The sequence below is a fragment of the Budorcas taxicolor genome, chromosome 8, assembly GCF_023091745.1.
Source record: "Budorcas taxicolor isolate Tak-1 chromosome 8, Takin1.1, whole genome shotgun sequence".
In the NCBI taxonomy this organism is placed as follows: domain Eukaryota; kingdom Metazoa; phylum Chordata; class Mammalia; order Artiodactyla; family Bovidae; genus Budorcas; species Budorcas taxicolor.
Genome location: NC_068917.1, coordinates 89,232,600 through 89,252,683, shown reverse-complemented (window position 1 = coordinate 89,252,683; position 20,084 = coordinate 89,232,600). Strand labels below are relative to the sequence as shown.

Here is a 20,084-nt window from a genome sequence, read left to right as displayed (position 1 = left end):
AAGCAAGGTGAGCTCTGTGTCTGCCCAAACTTATCATCCAAAAACAGTTTCCAGAACACAGCAGAGAGAGGCAGAAGCAAGTCAATCCAATGCAACTTTTCACTTGAAGACAGGCTGTAATCCCAAGAGGCTCAAGTAACTCGAGTGTGCAGCAGAGATAAGACTCTAGAAATCTGAAGAAAGGAGCTCTTCACTTAGCAAAGTACTGACCATTCTGCATGTGAAAAAAACTCTGAGTCCAGGGAAAGAACTACCTGAAAGGATGAGAGATTCAAGAAGTTCACTAACTGCCAAGCAAAAGGACGATAAAGAAAACTATACCAAAGCACATCATAATTCAAACTGCTCTCAATCAGTGATAAAGTGATAAATAAAACTGTAAAGCAGCTTAAAAAAAAAAGAAAGAAAGAAATGTCATATACAAAAATGAAGAGAAGAGTAACAGCAGAGTCCTTGCCAGAAAAGAAAGGCAACTATGAAAATTGTGAAGCACATTCTGAAGGTACTGAAAGATAGTAAATGCCAACCTAGAATTCTATACCCAGAAAAAATATTTCCAAATACAGAGTTAAAATAAAGACCTTTCCAAATATTCAAAAGCTGAAAGACTTAAGCAGCAGCAGACAGCACTACAGCAAAGTTAAAAGAAGTCCTCCTGGAGAAGAGAACGAAAACAGATGGAAGAAGAGAATGACAACACAAAGAAATGAAAGAATCAGCAAGAACCACAGATGTGAACGCAGAAGACGTTTTCCTGATTACTTAAATCTCTTTAAGGAATAATTGATTATTTAATAAGAATAATTAACCATGCAGTGTGGGTTTATAGGCTATGCTAAAAGTAAAGTATATAACAACATCAGAACAAGGGTCAGGGGAAAACAACAAATGCACTTTAATAGTAAGTCAATAAAGGTGATAAAACAGAATCATACAAAATATTCAATTAATCCAGACAAAAATGAAAAGAGAAAGGGGAACAAAAACAGAACATACAGAAAGCAAATAATAAAGCAAGAGATTTATATGTATCAATATCAATCACATTGAACATAAATAGCCTCAGTTGTGACATACGGTAAAAAAGCAAGATCCAACAATATGCTGCCTACTACAAACATATTTTAAATAAAAAGATACAAACAGGTTCAGAATAAAAGAAATGGAAAGACTATACCAAGCTAACACCAGTAAAAAAAGAAAAAAGAAAAAACAAAACAAAAAACCTAAAGAGCTACGCAAATAGCAGTCAAGAGAATTACATAGCAAAGACATTACAAGGATTGAAAAAGATCATTTTAAGATGATAGGGGTTCAATTCATCATCAGACATGACAAAAGTAAGTATCTAAGCACTTCAATAACAGAGCCTTGAAATACATGAAGCAAATACCAGTAGAACTGAAAAGAGAAACAGAAAAATTCAGTCACAGCTGGAGGTTTAAATTCTCTCAACAGTTGATAGAAAAAAAATCAATAAAGACATAGATGAATAACGTTATTGGCCAACTGAATTTAATTTACATATACAGAATATTTAAAAATTGTTGAGACAAAAGACCTAACAAAATAAAGATATGCTGTGTTCATGGGTCTACAGAGTCAATAATGCCAAATTATCAAATTTCCACAAACTGATTTACAGATTGAAAGTAAATCAAAATCACAGCAGCATGTATTTATAGAAATTGACATGATTCATATGGAAATGCAAAGCATCTACATTAGGAAAAACAACTTTGGCAAGAGGCCTAACACACTACTTGATTTCAAGATTTACTTTAATGCTCCAGTAATGAAAATGGTAGGGTATTAGTATCAAGATAGACAATTAATGAGATAGAAATGAGTCCAGATATAAAGCTACACACATATATGGACATCTCATTTTTGAGAACGATCCAAAGGCAAATAAAAGGGCAATCTTTTCAACAAATGGCACTGTAACAATAAATGTCTATATGGAAAAGCAGTATCAACCTATACCTCACACCATATACAAAAACTGATTCAAAATGGACCACAGACCTAAATGTTTACCAAAAACTATAGAAGTTCGAGAAGCATAGCAACCCACCCCAGTACTCTTGCCTGGAAAACCCCATGGATGGAGGAGCCTTATAGGCTGCAGTTCATGGGGTTGCACAGAGCCAGACACAACTGAGCGACTTCACTTTCACTTTTCACTTTCATGCATTGGAGAAGGAAATGGCAACCCACTCTGGTGTTCTTGCCAGAAACAGCGGAGCCTGGTGGGCTGCTGTCTATGGGGTCGCAGAGTTGGACACGACTGAAGCGACTCAGCAGCAGCAGCAGAAGCATAGCAGAAAAACATTTATGACTTTGGTTTAGGCAAAGATTTCTTAGATGTAACATCAAAATCATGAAAGAACAAAATGATAAATCAAATAACATCAAAATTAAAACCTCCTGCTCTTTGAAAGAACTGCTAAGACAAAGACAGTCAAGTCAGATTAAAGGAAAACATTTGCAGAGCATAATTCTAAAAAAGGGATTTACATCTATAATACTCAATACTAGTAAGAACACTCCAGAGAAGGCAATGGCACCCCACTCCAGTACTCTTGCCTGGAAAATCACATGGATGGAGGAGCCTGGTAGGCTCCAGTCCATGGGGTCACGAAGAGTCGGACACAACTGAGCGACTTCCCTTTCACTTTTCACTTTCATGCATTGGAGAAGGAAATGGCAACCCACTCCAGTGTTCTTGCCTGGAGAATCCCAGGGACGGGGGAGCCTGGTGGGCTGTCATCTATGGGGTCACACAGAATTGGACACGACTGAAGCAACTTAGCAGCAGCAGTAAGAACACTTATGAACAACTCAAAATTCAGTAATAAAACAAGGCAGTTAAAAATGGGTGAAAAGTCTGAACAGATAGATCATCAAAGAAGAAATGCAAATGTTAAGCAGATGAAAAGACGTTCAGTATCATTAGACATTAGAGTAAGGGAAATTACAACCACAAGATACCATATGTCCTTGAGAAGATCTGAACTCATACTAAGCACTGGTGAGCTTACCAGACATCAGTAAGGATGCAAAAGAAACTGGAATTCTCATTACTGCTGGTGGGAAATCTAACAGACATCTAGTCTAACCAACTTGGAAGCCACTTTGGCAGATTAAAATGTAAAAAAACATTTTATCATATAAAGTCATCCAGTCCTAGGCATTTACCCAAATTAACTGAAAGCATATATCCATACAAAGGCTTATATACAAATGTTCACAGCAGTTTAACTAGAAATAAACCAAGTGTCTACCCACATGTGACTAGATAATCAAACTGTGGTATATCCATACAATGTAATACCAGACAGCGGTAAAAAAAAAAAAAAATTAGGTACTGAAACTCATACATGAATGAATACCAAAAGAAATACACTGAGTAAAAGAAGCCAGGCAAAAAGATTACATAATATATGGTATGATTTATGTAAAATTCTAGAAAATGAAACATACCTGTGTGTGTCAAAAACATGCTAAAAAATACATGCAGCTTACTGTGCATCAACTGTACCTTAATACAGCTGTTAAAGATACTTTAAAAAGAAGAAAAATTACAGCAAGCCACCACTCAATAACAAAATAAATATCTGTCCTGACAATGTGCCAGGTAATATTATAAGCACACATACTATCCTTGCCAATTCTCACAATAGCCCCGTGTGTAGACATTATTTTCATTTTACAAAAGAAGAAAGTGAAATATAAAGTGCAAAAATAACTTGCCTAATAAAGACTGTTTAGTGAGGGAGGTAGAATTCAAGCCCTGAGACGCTCAGCCCAGAACTCCTCCCATGAACCAGGACTTCACCTACAGGTAGATATGGCTGCTCATCAGCCATGCAATCACAAATGCCACGGTTGAGTGAGTAAGAATGTTCAATTTGTATAAATACAAAGAATGCAATTTTACCAGCTCTCCAAACAAGCTTTCTTGTTATCATTAGACTAGAACAAGTATTTTTTTTAACATAAAATGCTCAGGGTCACATACTGAGGATAAGTCTGAATGGTTCACACCCTATTTTGCATGCTATAGGCATCAGAGAGTCAAAAACCAGTTACCAAAACCAGCGATTTATGAAAAGAAAATTCAACTTTATTGTCAAAAAATGGGAGAAATGTACTACCATTCTTCCTAATTTACACATATAGTATTAATCTGCCTTTATGAATTTTTTACATATTTAATTGCTCAGCATCTGCTTTCTACACTCCTTCAAGGGATTCTTAAAACTCAGTTATTTAACTTGATACATAAACTAAACACTATAGAATATCCAAATGCAAATAAGGCTATATGGATTATAGCTGGGAAAAGGAAAGTAATATGCTGCTCAGTAAATGAATAATCTGATTTCTTAAAATACCAAGTTATTAGTTATTTAAAAAAAAAAGAAAGCAACAGACATAAATCTGAGGTCAGCCAAAATGGCTGATTAATTCAACCTCATTATTATATAATTTGAATATATAAAGCAATAAGGTGAATTTTAATAAAGAAAAGCATGCAGTAAAAGTAAACAAAATATTTATGATTAGTAAATCTCCAATTTGCTTCATGCAATCAGTCTTTGAAGTTAATTTCCTTCTGTCTCCTCCAGGAGCAGTAAAATTAGCCCTCCCAATCCATGGATTCATCCAACCTTCTCCAACCAAGGATATTCAGGGAAAAAAAAAAATTACAGAAAGTTCCCAAAAGCAAACTGGCAACTATAATTGGCAACTACAGTCATCCCTTGGTATGCGAGGGGTATTGGTTCCAGGACCCCTCACATATACAAAATCTGCTGATGATCTAGAGTCTTACATAAAATGGAGTAATACAATGAATACAATTGCCCCTTTATATCCATGGATTTCACATCCCTAGATTCAACCAACTTCAGGTGGAAATTTCGATACACAGTTGAATCCATGGATACAAAACCCATGAATAAAGTGAAAGTGAAAGTGAAGTCGCTCAGTCGTCTCCGACTCTTTGCAACCCCATGGACTGTGGCCTACCAGGCTTCTCCCTCCATGGGATTCTCCAGGCAAGAGTACTGGAGTGGGTTGCCATTTCCTTCTCCAGGGGATCTTCCCGACCCAGGGATCAAACCCTGGCCTCCTGCATTCCAGGCAGACACTTTAACCTCTGAGCCACCAGGGAATTCCAATTGTATATTTACTGAAAAATATCTGCATAAATAAGTGGATCCATGCAATTCAGGTCCATGTTATTCAAAGGCCAACTGTCTTTACCTAGCATTATATACAAATTGTATACACTGCATACAATTACACTGGATTTATAACTACCTACATAGCATTTATATTACACAGGTACTATAAGTAAGCTAGTGTTAGTGCTAGTCTAACACTAATGGAATACTCAGATGATTACCAGACCTGTAGTGTCAAACTGCAGGAATGAAAGAGATGGTCTCTGGCTTTATGTAGCTTCAAAGAATTGTATTGTTTTATATTTTACATTTAAATTTATGATTCTGAGTTCATTTTGTACACATTGTGGGATTTAGGTCGAAGTGTTTCTTTTCTTTTGCATATGGATGTCCAATTTTTTATGACCTTACTTTCTCCACTGACTTGCTTATGTGAACTATCAATTATCATCCAGCCATATCTGCACAGGTCTATTTCTAGATTCTGTTGTGTTCCACAGATCAATGTGTCTCTTTCCCCCAAATCCACACTGGGTCTTCAGACCATAAATTCTCTTAGTTTTCCTTACTCTGAGAATATTCTCATTTCATCTTCATTCCTAAAGGACATTTTTTCTAGATTTCTAGGTTGACAGTTTTCTCCTTTTAGCACTATAGAAATCCACTTATTTCTGGACTCCACTGCTTCTGATGAAGAATCCAGTCACTCAAATCATTGTTTCCCTATCAATAATGTGCAACTTTCCTTCAATTTTAAAGATGATGATGATCTGGTCTTTAGCTTTAAGCATTTGATTATGATGTGTCTGGTCCTGGACTTCTCTGGGCTTATCTGGCTTTGGTTCACTCACCTTTTTAAATCCTTAGTTTATGCCTTTCACCAAATTTGTGAAATCATCAGCTTTTTTTCTTCAAAAATATTTTTCTGGACCCCACTCTTTCTCCTTTCCTTCTAAGACTCCTGTGACACAGATGTTAAACATTTCAGTACCATCCTCTAGGTCCCTGAGGTCCAGTTCATTTATTCAGGTTTTTTGGTTTTCTTCTCTGATACTGAGCAACTCCCACTGGTTAATCATGAAGTTTACTCACTTTCTTTTGTCATCTCTATTCTAAAACTTTCTATACTTCCATTTGTTCCTGTGGGTAAAGTCCAAAACTAAGGCCCAATATCATGTGCTGCCTAACCCTGAGGGAAACCAAGTGAAGCACAAATGACCTGACCACATGGTCTCTTACCAATCCTGTTCCAAAGGATTATTAAGTCCCCTAGACAAACCACCCTCCTCATCCCAAAGACTAGGCAGCGTTCCTACTTATCCCTGGAGAGCGCGTTCCAGGTTCCTACCAGATTGTGAGACAACTCAAACAAAACAAATCACATCCTCCCAAAGGAACCAGGGAGCACACCACCTTCTCATCACTACAAAGCCTGCCTCCCACACTTTTCTTCGATGTTCCCGAGCACAACCTCCATATGATCCTGTGTGCATGTGGTGGCTTCCCTTGGGCTGTGAGTACATCCAACTAAGAAACTGCTATCAATCACACCTGTCTAGTGTGTTTGGCCATCTCCAGAAACCTAGGAAAGGAATAGGAGGCAACTGAAACAGTTCACCCTTACTTCTTAAAGCAGTAACTGCTCTAAAATCTTAGATAATTCCAACACCTGTCATTCTGGATGACATCTGTTTGATCATCGCTCATGTAAACTGAGACGTTCAGGTGTTCACATGCTGAGTAATTCTGGCCTGGACATTTTTGTTTCAGCATTCAATCAACTTGGCTGTACTCAGGCTGCACATTCCAGCCAGCCTTCTGTGAACTGTGGTTTCAGTGTTAGTTATGTTTGCAAGGCCTTTGGCCAGTCTCAGATCTGGGCAGTGGCTCATCACTTGATTCAAATTCTTAATTTGAACCAAGTGTCTAGTTTGCTGCTTAGCATAAGAGACACATGCACAGCTGAGGAATGAGTCCAGGAGCCCATTAACACATCTGTGGGGTCCCATTCCTGATTTCCTCACTCTTTACTATTTCCCTGGTACTTTCTGGGTCCTAGAGGGCACCCCTTTTTTGGTCCTCCAGCCAGAACATTTGAACTACAGCAACAGGCTCCTAGTAGGAATGGGTTTCTGCCTCTAACGTGGCCCTATTCATTTCTATCCTTGGCACAGCAACCAGGCAAATCTTTAAAGGCCTAAGATCACATTACGTGCTGCGTGCTAAGTCACTCAGTTGTGTCCCATTCTTTGTGACCCCATCAACTGTAGCCCACCAGGCTCTTCTTCCCATGGGATTCTCCAGGCAAGAACACTGGAGAGGGTTGACATTTCTTTCTCCAGGGAATCTTCCCAACCCAGGGACTGAACCTGCGTCTCCTGCTTTGGCAGGCAGACTCTTTACCACTGAGCCACCTGGGAAGTCCTAAGATCGCACTGTAACTCTGCTAATAACCTGTGTGGGTCTCTCTCACTCAGGGTAACAGCTACCTCTATGCTCTGACTTCTCTGATACTCGTCAGATAGCATCTCCGACCACTCTCCTCCTCCCATCTCTTATGGTTGCAGTGGTGGGGTGAATGTTCCAGGCATGCTCCCATCTTAGCCCCTTATCCTATATGCCCCTCTGTCTGAAATGCTCTTTTTTCCTGTCTGTATGACAATTTCCTCAATTCCTATCAGTCTTAACCCCAATGTTACCTTCTCAATAAGGCTTCCTCTGAACCCTATTTTAAAGTGCAAGCTCTCATCCCTCCTCAGATCCCTTCCCCTATTTCTTTTTCTATAGCATTTTATACTTCTGCCATAATTCACAACTTACTATTTGCCATGTCTACTGCCTGTGTCCTGGAATGTCAGCTGCAAGGCACCAGTGATCTTTCCATGTTTGTTCACGGCTATATACCAAGTGTCTACACCAGATGGCTCAACAAATATTTGCGAATTGAGTGAATAAACATACCTGGAACCCAGTGTGTGAGCAAAGGGAGCAGCAGCAGGAGAGACGGTTTCGAGAAGTGCTGGGGACCCACAATACAGGTCTTATAAACTGGGTTTATGACTGACAGAATCCACACTGTTTTCTCAAACTCACAATTCCAAGTTTCAATTGCCTTATTCCTGTTTGAGTCCCACAGCTTTGTAAGAGAGCAGTTATGATGCCTGTACACATTTAATCTCTCCTACCAGATTTCAGATGGGCACTTCAAGGGAACACTGCTGAGTCATCTATATTTATACGTGTATCTGTATCTATCTGTTTCCTCTACAACAACTAACCATATGACTTACCAACCAATAACTTCTGAAACACCGTAAATAGACAGAAAAGAGTAAAGTGGTCATTGAACAGATTTTAAAGTACAAAGAAATGAGACTGCACAGTGTATGAAGTGTGTTCATGAATGCAGTAGACTTCAGAGAGCCAAACAAGCACTGGCCTTTAGAGGTCACTAGCTATCAGTCCACTGATCCAGCAGCGCTGTCCACTGCACATAACACTGGTAAATGTTTGATATCACACAAGCCTCTTAAGAAAAGCAGTCTTATTTTTGTTGTTATGCTTTTCTTCTTCCTCAAATAGTATGACCTTATTAATCAGATTTGGCACAGAAAGGGCCTATGCTATTTTTGAAAATCAAATTCACCCTCACAGGATCAAGATGAGTCACTGTTGAAGATATTCAAAAGAATAAGGTCAGATACTGATGTAAATTCTAAGACGATTTCAACAAAGGTTATAAACAAAACTTTCCAAAATGACTACTGTGTTCAGAACAACACACACACTGGATTTAAAAATCTGTCATTACTTCATAGACACACCTTAAAATAGAGTTCCTGGACACCATGCCAAGAGACGCCTTATTGCTAAACACAGCCTACAGTGGGACAGGCAGTGATATCTCAAACCCCTCATCCTGGGGAGGAGAAAGAAACAAAACTGGGGCCTCTTGCTCTGGTCCTGTGAAATCTGAATGCTCTCACTTCCTTCCTTCTTTTCGGTTTTTAACAGAAAATAAAATAAAAACTCATTTTTCTTTCTTCCTTTCTTTTTTTAATTTGGGAAGCAGTCAATACCAAGAATAATTAAAGATTCTTCTCCTGTAAACCTTCCAAGAGGAGGATACTGGAAGTGTAAGCACAGTTAAGTCACCACCTTAACCAAGTGATCAAAGTGGGACAATCTAACTCTTAAGTGCCAACACATTAGAAGAAAAGGAAATATAGAACATGGCCTACTTACTATTCTCTGCAAAAATTTTTTATCATAAACCTAAATATGAGGAAATAACTCAGTCAAATCCAGAATGTGTAAACTTCAAGAAGATAATTTGTCTGACTTTTTTTAGAAAGATTACTGTTCTAAAAAACAAAAAGAGATGGAAAACTTTTAAAAAACAAACAAAAGTGTAACCTGTGACATTTAAATAAATCCTGAATTAGAAAAGCAAAACAAACCAAAAAAAACACTATAAACAACCTTTTGAACCTGGGATAATCTGAATATTAATATTAATTTTAATACTGTTAGGTGTTACAATAGGGTTGTGGTTAAAGAGTCCTTTCTTATTCTTATGAAAAGCACATTGAAATATTTAAAGATTCACCTCTTAGTTTGAAATGGTTCAGCAAAAAAAAAAAAGCGGGGGCGGTGGGGGGCGGGATATGCATATGAGAGAGAGAGACGAAGAGTGGAAGGGTCTCTCATGAGGAGAGACCTTGGTGAAAGGTATAAAGAGGTTCATTTCACTGCCTTTCATATTTCCTAAAGTTTGAATATTTCAAAAAAAAAAAAGGCTAGAGAGAATGAAAGTCAACCACAGAGCAATGGAAATACTAGACATCTTGTCCACAGTGGTGTATATCCAAGCAAAAAGCAAAGAACAGTTTTCTTAGTTATAATAAAGTTTCCTGACATATACCCCAAATCCTCTAGTAGAAGCTGTTAAACAGAGACAGGGAATAAAAGATACTGCCACTATTTTCTGTGCACATTTAACAGAAATTTTCTAAACTGTCAAATAACAGAGTCCTAAGCCCCTGAACTTGTTTTATTGTGGTTTTATAAACATGTTTAAGGGCAGTATTGTTTGGGGAGCTATTTCCAAAAGATAATTTTATTTTATAGTACTGGAGCATTCTCCCAGTTAGGGAGAAGACAGGAAGTTTAGCTGCTTTCTTAAAGGTGAAAATACTGGAGAACAGATAGGGCTATTTAGTATATAAACATCCCAAATATAATTTAAAATATCATAGGAAGATTCCAGGGTAACAATATTAATGACTTTTAAACTTTACATCATTAAATTTTATTTTGTATTTTTTATATTTTATAATATATGTCTATATAAATATATATAAAACAAATAAAGGTACTGGTACACTCCATTTTTATCTGACAAACTACAGCTTGAAGAAGTTCAATTTGCGTTTGGTCTGTTTCTACCTTTCTTTACATCTTACTTTTTTTTTAAACTATGTAATTTTAATAGTCAAGTAAAAACTGAAATTTAGAACACTAAACCTAAAACTTATAGTGATGGTCCACTCATTAGAAATAGCACTGTCACTTTAAAACAATCATTTTATAATTTAACTTGTTGCATTATAAGAAAAATTACAAAATATACCATAAAAATAATCATGTTGTTATTCAGACTCAAGTTCAAGTAGAAACAAAAACCCAAAAGTAAATATCAGGTTTTGATCGTTTCTTAGTAAACCGTTATCATACAAGGTTAGAAGTGATAATAATATGCAAACTAGGAGCATCAGGTTAACTCTTGCAGCTGATCAAACATACAGTAAATACGAATGGAGAGGTATAGTTTCACTTGGATTAACTTTCAAATGCTGGCCAGTATGAAACCATGAACTTGCAATAACTTAGAAGAGCATTATTTCTCAGAGTTACAGACATAGATCTTCTAGACTGAATGGAATCCATACATTTTACCCAAAAATATTTATTCCATCCATAGCTTTAAAAAGGAAAGAAAAGTCTTATTTTTTTTCCCCACAATACTCTTGCTGTATTTGAATTCTTCCTAGTTATCTTCTATCCATCTTCTATCCACAGCCACCGTTGTCTGAAACAGATGGAAGGCTGGGACCACTGACACTGAAGACAGGCTCACTGATAAGGGTCAGGAGCACCTGGCTGCTCAATGAGCATCTACATCACGAAGCAAGTTCGGTACCACAAGGAAGGGAGAAAAAAATTCAGTGTAGCCTGCTATGTCTATTATAGTAATAAGCTCTTCATAACAGCAGCAATGTTCACAGTCCAAAAAAAGGCAAGGGAACACCCCAGAGATCATTTTAGTCATAGAAAATCCACCAATTTAAAAACAGTTTTAAGAAAAAATAACACAGGGGACTTCCCTCCAATGCAGGGGGCGCAGGTTCAATCCCTGGCTATGGAGCTAAGATCCCAGGTGACCTGTGGCCAAAAAACCAAAACATAAAACAGAAGCAACACTGTAACAAATTCAGCAGAGACATTTTTAAAAAATGTCCACATTAAAAAATATATATTTAAAAGCAGAAGAAAAAATAAGCAGTATTTTCATAAAAGGATCATCTAAGAGAAAGGGAAGGAGAAAAATGAAAATGGAGAAAATATTTGTGGATTAAAAAAATTTTATATGCTTAAGACAGAAGAGGATTTTCTCCATAAAATTTTCAGAAATAACCTCTTTAGATATACTTTATAAAAATGCTTACTTAAGCTATTCTGCTGTTATTAAAACAAACAAAAACAGACTTTACTTTGGGATACTTTAATAACCATAATACTAATACAACAGTGAAGCAAAAACTTCTGCATGCACCTCTTATTATCTAAATGTGAATATGTGGCTTTATACAAAATTAGACTTTCAATAAGTTCAATATTACATAATTACATGCACTATGAACTTGAAAGCTTTATTATATTAAAGGAACAACTGACATATATTACTTCAGATTCACTTAGAAATAAAGGGAAGAAAAAAAAGACAGAAAACTATCCTTTATAAATATATGGAAAATGTTTAACTATTCCAAATTTTATAATAAATTCAATAAAAAATTTTTAAATAACAGTATTTATGAGAATCCAAACTCAATCATATTACAAAACATAGGTTCTGATTAATGGATCCACTATTGTAGAAGACCCCAAAAACTGAAGTACACTGGAAAGAAAAGGCTAGTTTCTGGACCTAATACGACACAGGCAGCTCCCAACAGAAGACAGAAGGAGCTAAAGCTTCATAAATCCTTTCGGCTTTTTCATGAGTCACGGTAAAAAAGACTAGCATGGTAAAACAGGTAGACAGTAAATGCTTTTACTTACAAGAATATCACTTTTTGCACATTACTAAAGTAGAAAACTTAGTGAATCATATACATTGATCTGGGTAGTCTTTAATTTCACTGAATTATGTTTTAATTTCTATCTACACACCCTAATCAAATAAATAGTCTTATAATAAGGTTAAACAGATAATTTTAACTCAGGTACAAAAGAAGTGTTCAAACACTGCTCTAAATTTTTAATTATTATTTCATTCATAAACTAATAAGTTATCAAGGAGTACAGCCTCAGATGAAGCCTACTTTTTGAAAGAAAAGACTTCAACAGAATGGCAATGTCTCCAAATTCTCTTCAGCAGACAAAAGAACAAAATTTTCAGATTTACCTTGTGATGAAAGATTTCATTATCAATGCTGGAAAAGTACTTTATCAATCTGCCAAAACCAGCAGCTCAACAATCTTTTTTGTAGTAACAGAGAAGAAATAACACCTCTTCAGATCCAAATTCAGCCTACCAAACAACCCCAACCTTTGTCCAGCTGCACAGAAACACAAGCAAGCTGGCAAGAAGCCTGGGAACCTCTGCCCCCTCCTCCACTGGGGTCTGTGTGTTTAAGGCGCTGAGGGCACACACATTTACATACTCACATTAAAGTTTCAAAATACAAGTGTAATCTTACTTCAAGAATCATGTGACGAGTGTAATAATTTTAAAGTTAAGAAATCATACAGAAAAGCACAGGACAAGCACACAAAGAGAGCAAGACAGCAACAGGCAACGCGTCTGCAATCTCCACACCTACAGAAACCAAAAAATGCCTTTTGAATAAGGACTCTGTTACAAGCAAACAAGACCGCATTAGTCTCTTTACCCACAATGTTTGTTGCCTTTTCAACTAACACCTTTTTTCCTTATGCTCTGTTTCCAGGGACAGATCAAGACGGGCATGAACAATTCATACCTCCACCAGGAATAATTGCCAACTTTGTCTCAACCAGGCCCATTTTTGCAGAGGAAGCTAAAAAGGAAAGAAGAAAATTAAGTAACATCCACATCATCAAATTCAACTATGATGACTTGAAAAAGTTAGTAAAATAAGCTAGAAATATTGTTTACTAATTAAATTTGTGTCATAAATCTTAAATCACTCCAGAAAGTATTCAGTTATGGAAATAAGTAAACATTCTAAATGATATATATTAAGAGATTCACACAACTTTTTCTGTTAAAAATTGCTTGGCAGCAAATTAATTTTTGATGTAGAAAGACCAGGGGTGTTAACTACATAATTTGACCTGATACTGCCAAGTCATGTTTGAAGGCATAGATCTCATTCATTATTCAGGATCAGGAGGGAGACTGTGTCTGACAAGTAAGAATTCTTTAGCTGCCTGAACAGTCCTCCAGATCAAATAGCTTAATATATCATATCAGATATGGCAACTCTTCAAGACCAAATCTCTAGTTACTTTTGACAAATGGTTTTACTGTTCTGACAGCTGGATAGGGTTCCTCTTTCCATGTCTGCTTTCACAGCTACTTTAAAACATCTTAATTATTTCTTTATTTGCATATCCAAATGTGCTTAGACTAAGTCCTATCTCCTAATCCCCAGAACTTGCATTCTTTCAGAAATGGATTGCATATAACTTGACTTTTCAGTTTAAAACCCAAAGATCTGGCAAGAAAATAGAAATCGAAAATAAACTGAAAAGGGAAAGTATACAGAAATTAGTAACTGCAAATTCCAAGAGCCAGTTACCATAAAATTATTAAAAACATAATTCTCGTGATTCTACATTTAATAGGCAGCTCCATCAGAAGAGATAGTGGGAACCAGGGAAAGAACAGTGACAAATATCTGCTGCCTGCTGCCTTCAGTCCTTGGTCCGAGAGCCCCTCTTTTACACCCTGATGAGGGACAATGATACAGACAGCACTGTGATCATACAGAACATAGTGTCGAGGATAGCAGGGGCAGCATGCAGTACCCTGGAAGAACAACAAGAGGTGAGAGCTGTGACTTGAGACTGCCTGGGTTCAAATCCCAGCTTGGTCACTGATTTGTGGTTTGTTTCTTCACCTGTCTCAGCCCTAGCTTCCTGAAGCACCAAAAGCGTATCTATCTCACAGGGCTATTAGGCAGATTAAGTGAGCCTAAGCATATGCCGAGTATTAGGTAAGCACCGCGTCAATACTCAGCACATGGTTAGCATTGTTTCCTTTATTATTTTCATAATCACCTTATCCAATACTCAGAAAACTTTGCAGGAACAAAGTGAACCTCAAAGACATTAAGTCCTTATTACCGTAGCCCTAATAATAACTAAATGGTTGGACTAGGCACATGCCAGAGATGAAATCATTTAATCTTCACAACAGAAACCTTCATTTCCCCCACTGTAGAGGAGGAAAGTGATCTAAAAATGACAGAACCTAAGATCCAAATTCAGTTCCATCTGACCCAATTCCTGTTCTCCTTTACTCCTGCGAAGACTGAAACAGATACTATAAAAGACTGTTTCCTTAACTGGGAATTTTAAATACTTCATTAAGCTTAACAGGTGACTTTTTTTACATGTTTTATTCAACAATATGCGGGAAAAAATATTTAGAATTATCTGAAGGTAAAGAATCCACCTGCCAATGCAGGATATGCAGGAGACACAGGTTCTATTCCTGATTCAGGGATAGATCCAAGGGATATTGGAAGGGGAAATGGCAGCCCTCTCCAGTATTCTTGCCTGGAAAATCCCACTTGGCAGGCCACAGTCTAGTGGGTCACAAAGAGTTGGACACAACTGAGCACACACAATAACTACAAATCTCATTTTTTAAAAGTTATGTTTTTTATTTTTTAAATTATGAAAGTATAAAAACATCTACAGAAGACTTGGAAAATACAGAACAAAGTTACATATAGTTCCACTATATATGACAATTATTTTAAGTAGATAAATTAAGATTTTTAGTTGGAGTTTCAATACCAAATTCCCAAAAATTAATAGAAAAAAGTTAAGTTTTAACAGGACTAATTCTCACCTGCTACTCTTATATCACAGGCTAAAGCCAGTTCAAGTCCACCACCTAAAGCAAGTCCATCAATTGCTGCAATGGTTGGCACTGGAAGATTAGCTGAAACAGAAAGACAGACTTCATGCTTCTTCAGTAAAGGTATTCTATGCAATTATTTTACATTTTTTAATGTCAATGTAATTTTAAGTGGAATATTATCTATAGAATTTTGTATTGCTTTTACTTTTAACTAAACATTTACATTTTAGAAAATGTAATGATCATATAGTGTTCTACCAGATAAAATATGCAGTAATATCTTTAAATCTTATCACACTATCGAAATACTTTCATAAATACTTTCTGTTGAATTAACAGAATCACAGTTCTGACTTTGTAATCTTTGAACCTAAAGTCTTTTATGAGATGTTTGTTTCACATAAATTTCAAGTTGAAATGACTTCTTAGGTATAATGGATAATTCATGACCCTTTTACAGGTTGTCTTGGTTCTTAGAATGATAGAACCCCATTCAGAGAAGTAATAATAATTACTCAAACAAGACAGAAGCAGTCTGAGTGGTTGCCAAGGCATCAATCCAGTAGTTCTACCATTTGGTAAGAATACAATGAGCACACATACACACACACACACACACACACACACACACACACGATGAATAATTCCTAGAAAATACCACATACTTCAGACGGAAGAGACACTCGAACCTGCCTGTAAGTATGACTGGGAAGGGGTTAGCCAATCACAAACTCAAAATCAGACTTTCTTTAGTTCAGAAACAGATTACTATTTTACTGAAACTTTTATAAATTATAATATATATATTTTTTATAAATGGTTCAAAAACTGACTGGTTAATTATTATATAAAGCAGAATCCTTTCTATTAATTCTATTTTTGACTATGGGAATGTGAAGTTTAGGCTGAACAACCTTAACATATGAATAGAATGGGGATATTAAAAAGGTACCATTTCTTAATGTATTCTCACCACAAAAAAGAAATAATATTGTGTGACATGATGGAAGTGTCAGCTAATGGTACAGAGGTAATCATATCACAATTGTAAATATATCAAATCAACACATTCACCTTAAACTTACACAAGCTACATGTCAATTATGTATCAATTTAAAGTAAATAAAATAAAAATGAAAAAAATAAAATATTAAAGATACCATCACTAGAAGTCTATCTTCCATAGGTATTCTGATATGTGAAATTCCTCAGACAGAGATGTTTATTCAAATGTGTTGAAGTGTACTGAGTTTTATTCATACGTGAAGAAATTTATCATATTTATTCTAAGAGAAACAGTCTGAAAAGGCTGGGATAGAGCACATATAGATGCTGCCATCTGAGGCAAAAGCACTACTGGTTGAGCAGGAATGAATGAGTCTTTGCAACAGGGCATATTTCACTGTTTGTACCTGTCTGAGCGTTTTGGGGGGAGGTGGGAGCTTGAAAATACAGGGCACATTCAAAGGTGCTCCATACAACGTGCTTTACAGCACACCTGATGAAAAAATGAACAGACAGCAATGTCAGTGTTTACAGTCAGGAAATGAATGCAATGAAAAAATAAAATTTTATTTTATCTGACAAAAAAGTAAAATTGACGATGTAATATAATGGCAAACTAATCTGAGTGGTTCCCACAATCACCTCAAGCCACTACAAGTAAAATGGAATTAGCGTTACACAGGTTCCAAACCCCCTTCCTTTCTACAAAGCTAGCTATAGAAATTATCCTATTTCTAGACTCCTTCAATCTGCTACCTCCCCAATGTCCCCAGTCTCAAGTCTCTCTCATCAAAATCTTTCCTGAAGTAGGCCTCACTGTGGCCTTGGCTCATCTTCCTCTAAGATAAGCTTCTGGAGGGAAAAGAATAAACTTCCACTCACCTCCACCTCACAGTTCTAGTCCCACTCGTCTCAGAGAGACTGTTTTTGCTTCACTTCCCAGTGACACTGTGATACTGTCCCATAGCCAGTGGGCACTATCCAGTCCCTATTAAACTTACTGCCTCTGAAGATCAGAGACTTTAATCCTGGACACCCCTCCTTTTAGCATTCCTCTCTTCCTTTGCCTGCTGGCTCCCTGCCCTCATCTCTCCTGCCTTTCTCTCTGCCTCTGGTTATAGAACTCACTGTTCTTCCCCTGTCAATAGAAGCTCTTCCCAGGAGGTCTGTTTCCTTTCACCATCTATAATACCAATAATATCCAAATCACCACCTGAAATCCAAACTTCTCTCTAAACTGTATCTCTACAGTTACCTGCCTGTTGGACATCTCTACTTAGATACTTTATCATGTGCAAATCAACTTCCTGTCAGTCCTTCGAGATTCTATTTCACTTAGCATCTCCATTCACCAAGCTACTCAAAACAGACACACAGAAGTCATCTCAAATGTCCTCTTTTCCAGGGATCTTACATCTAAATGTTTTGTAAGTCCCATCTAACAGCTCACAAATTGGCAAATCCCCCTCCCTCTGCTACAGTTAGAGTTATGGGCCCCTCATTTCTTGCAAGCAGGAAGCCTCTAACAGACTTCCTTCACCTTCACAGTAAAGGATTGAATTAGTCAATCTTAAAAGAAAATCAATCCTGAATATTCGTTGGAAGGACTGATGCTGAAGCTGAAGCTCCAATACTTTGGCCACCTAACTCAAAGAGTTGACTCACTGGAAAAGATCCTGATGCTGGGAAAGATTGAGCGCAGGAAGAGAAGAGGACAGAGGATGAGATGGTTGGATGGCATCGACTCAATGATGAGTCAGACGTGAGTCTGATGCTCAGACATGAGTCTAAGCAAACTCCAGGAGATGGTGAATGACAGGGAGGCCTAGCACACTGCAGTCCACGGGATCACAGAGTCGGACATGATTGAGCAACTGAACAACAATCCTCAATGTGTCCCTATCATACCTTCTATATTTCTTGTAGGATAATTTTCTAAAATGCAAACACATTCATGAAACTCCTCTATTTAAAATAGTACAATGATTTATTCCACATTCAAGATAAAAACAGTGAAAAATTCAGCATGGCACAGGAAACGGCTGCCCACCTACCCAACCTCACCACATACTCATGTTCCAGGCCCAAACTACTTAAGGCACCTTCAGAATCATTTACATCCAAACCTGTGTACAAGCTGCCCCCTGCCTAGAATGCTAGCTAGCCCCTAATTATCCTTAGAGGTAATTATCTTTATGCTTCCTTGGTACTTTATACCTGGTTTTTCAACAGAGCATTCACACCACCTTATCGCCCATTCAGAAACAAAGATTTAACATCACATAAAGCTAGTCAATAATATCCTTCTTACCACTCTGCAACAATCCTCAAGATTTTTCATTGCCTCTTCTATCTCCATTAATCCTGATATTGTCTCTATTTTTCTCTATTGTCCTATATTGTCTCTACTTTTATTAACTTCTTTCATTTTATACTTAAATGGAACAATATGAATACATGCAGCCCTATGAAAGTCAAAGTGAAGTTGCTCAGTCGTGTCTGACTCTTCGCGACCCCGTGGACTGTGGCCTACCAGGCTCTTCCATCCATGGTATTCTCCAGGCAAGAATACTGGAATGGGTTGCCATTTCTTTCTCCAGGGGATCTTCCCAACCCAAGGATCAAACCCAGGCCTCCCATATTGGAGGCAGAAGACGCTTTAACCTCTGAGCCACCAGGGAAGCCTGTACTTAAATGGAACAATATGAATATATGCAGCCCTATAGAGCTACAGAAAACAAAAAAACTGCAGAGTTCCTCAGCTGGAGAGAGCAATAGGAACAGGGGGAGTGTTTTCTCCTCACTGTGGAAAACGCTGGTCAACAGTAATTGCCTTCAGGACTCACTAAATCTGCTGGAAGCTGACTCATCAGAAAATGAATTAACAGAAGTGAGTTTAAAGGGCTTTTAAAACATCAAACCTGGCTTCCCCTGTGACTTAGTGGTAAAGAATCTGCCCACTAATGCTGAAGATGCGGGTTCAATCCCTGGGTGGGAAGATCCCCTGGAGAAAGAAATGGCAACTTATTCCAATATTCTTGCCTGGGAAATCCTAAGGACAGAGGGGCCTGGTGGGCTATGTCCACGGGGTTGCAAGGAGTCGGACAGGACCTAAAATACACACAAACATACAAACCAAACCCAGGCTTGAAATATGTATACTACCAAGTTTCAGTTTCTGAAAATTTCAACTCATGGTAAATAGGGATTACTTCAAGTTCCTTAGATTTTTTTTAAATGGGAGCAAACTGATGTGATGAATATAGCAAGAGGAATTTTTCTTCACATCAAACTGGGCACTGAAAATGTAGACTAAACAGAAGTGTAAAAGGAATAAATTAACTGTAAATTACAAAAGAATTACTTGATAACCTCGTAATCCCTAAAGCATAAGGGAGAGAATACAAGAAAAGGACAATTCTTGGTCATCTATAATATTCTTAACACTGAAACACAAAGACATGATTGTCTCAAAAAGAGTTGACAAGGCTTTGCTCTACATTTTTATTACTTAATATTCTCAA

General features: G+C 37.2%; 1 protein-coding gene across 2 annotated transcripts in view; it reads right to left on the bottom strand.

Moving 5' to 3' along the window:
* Window positions 1-20,084, bottom strand: part of AUH (AU RNA binding methylglutaconyl-CoA hydratase) — a 193,701-nt gene that overhangs the window by 89,209 nt on the left and 84,408 nt on the right. For both annotated transcript variants that reach the window (XM_052644957.1, XM_052644956.1), the window contains exons 5-6: window positions 15,544-15,636; window positions 13,463-13,519 (exon numbers count right to left, since the gene is read on the bottom strand). In XM_052644957.1, coding sequence (XP_052500917.1) covers window positions 13,463-13,519; window positions 15,544-15,636 — 150 coding nt within the window. The remainder of the gene's footprint in view (window positions 1-13,462; window positions 13,520-15,543; window positions 15,637-20,084) is intronic.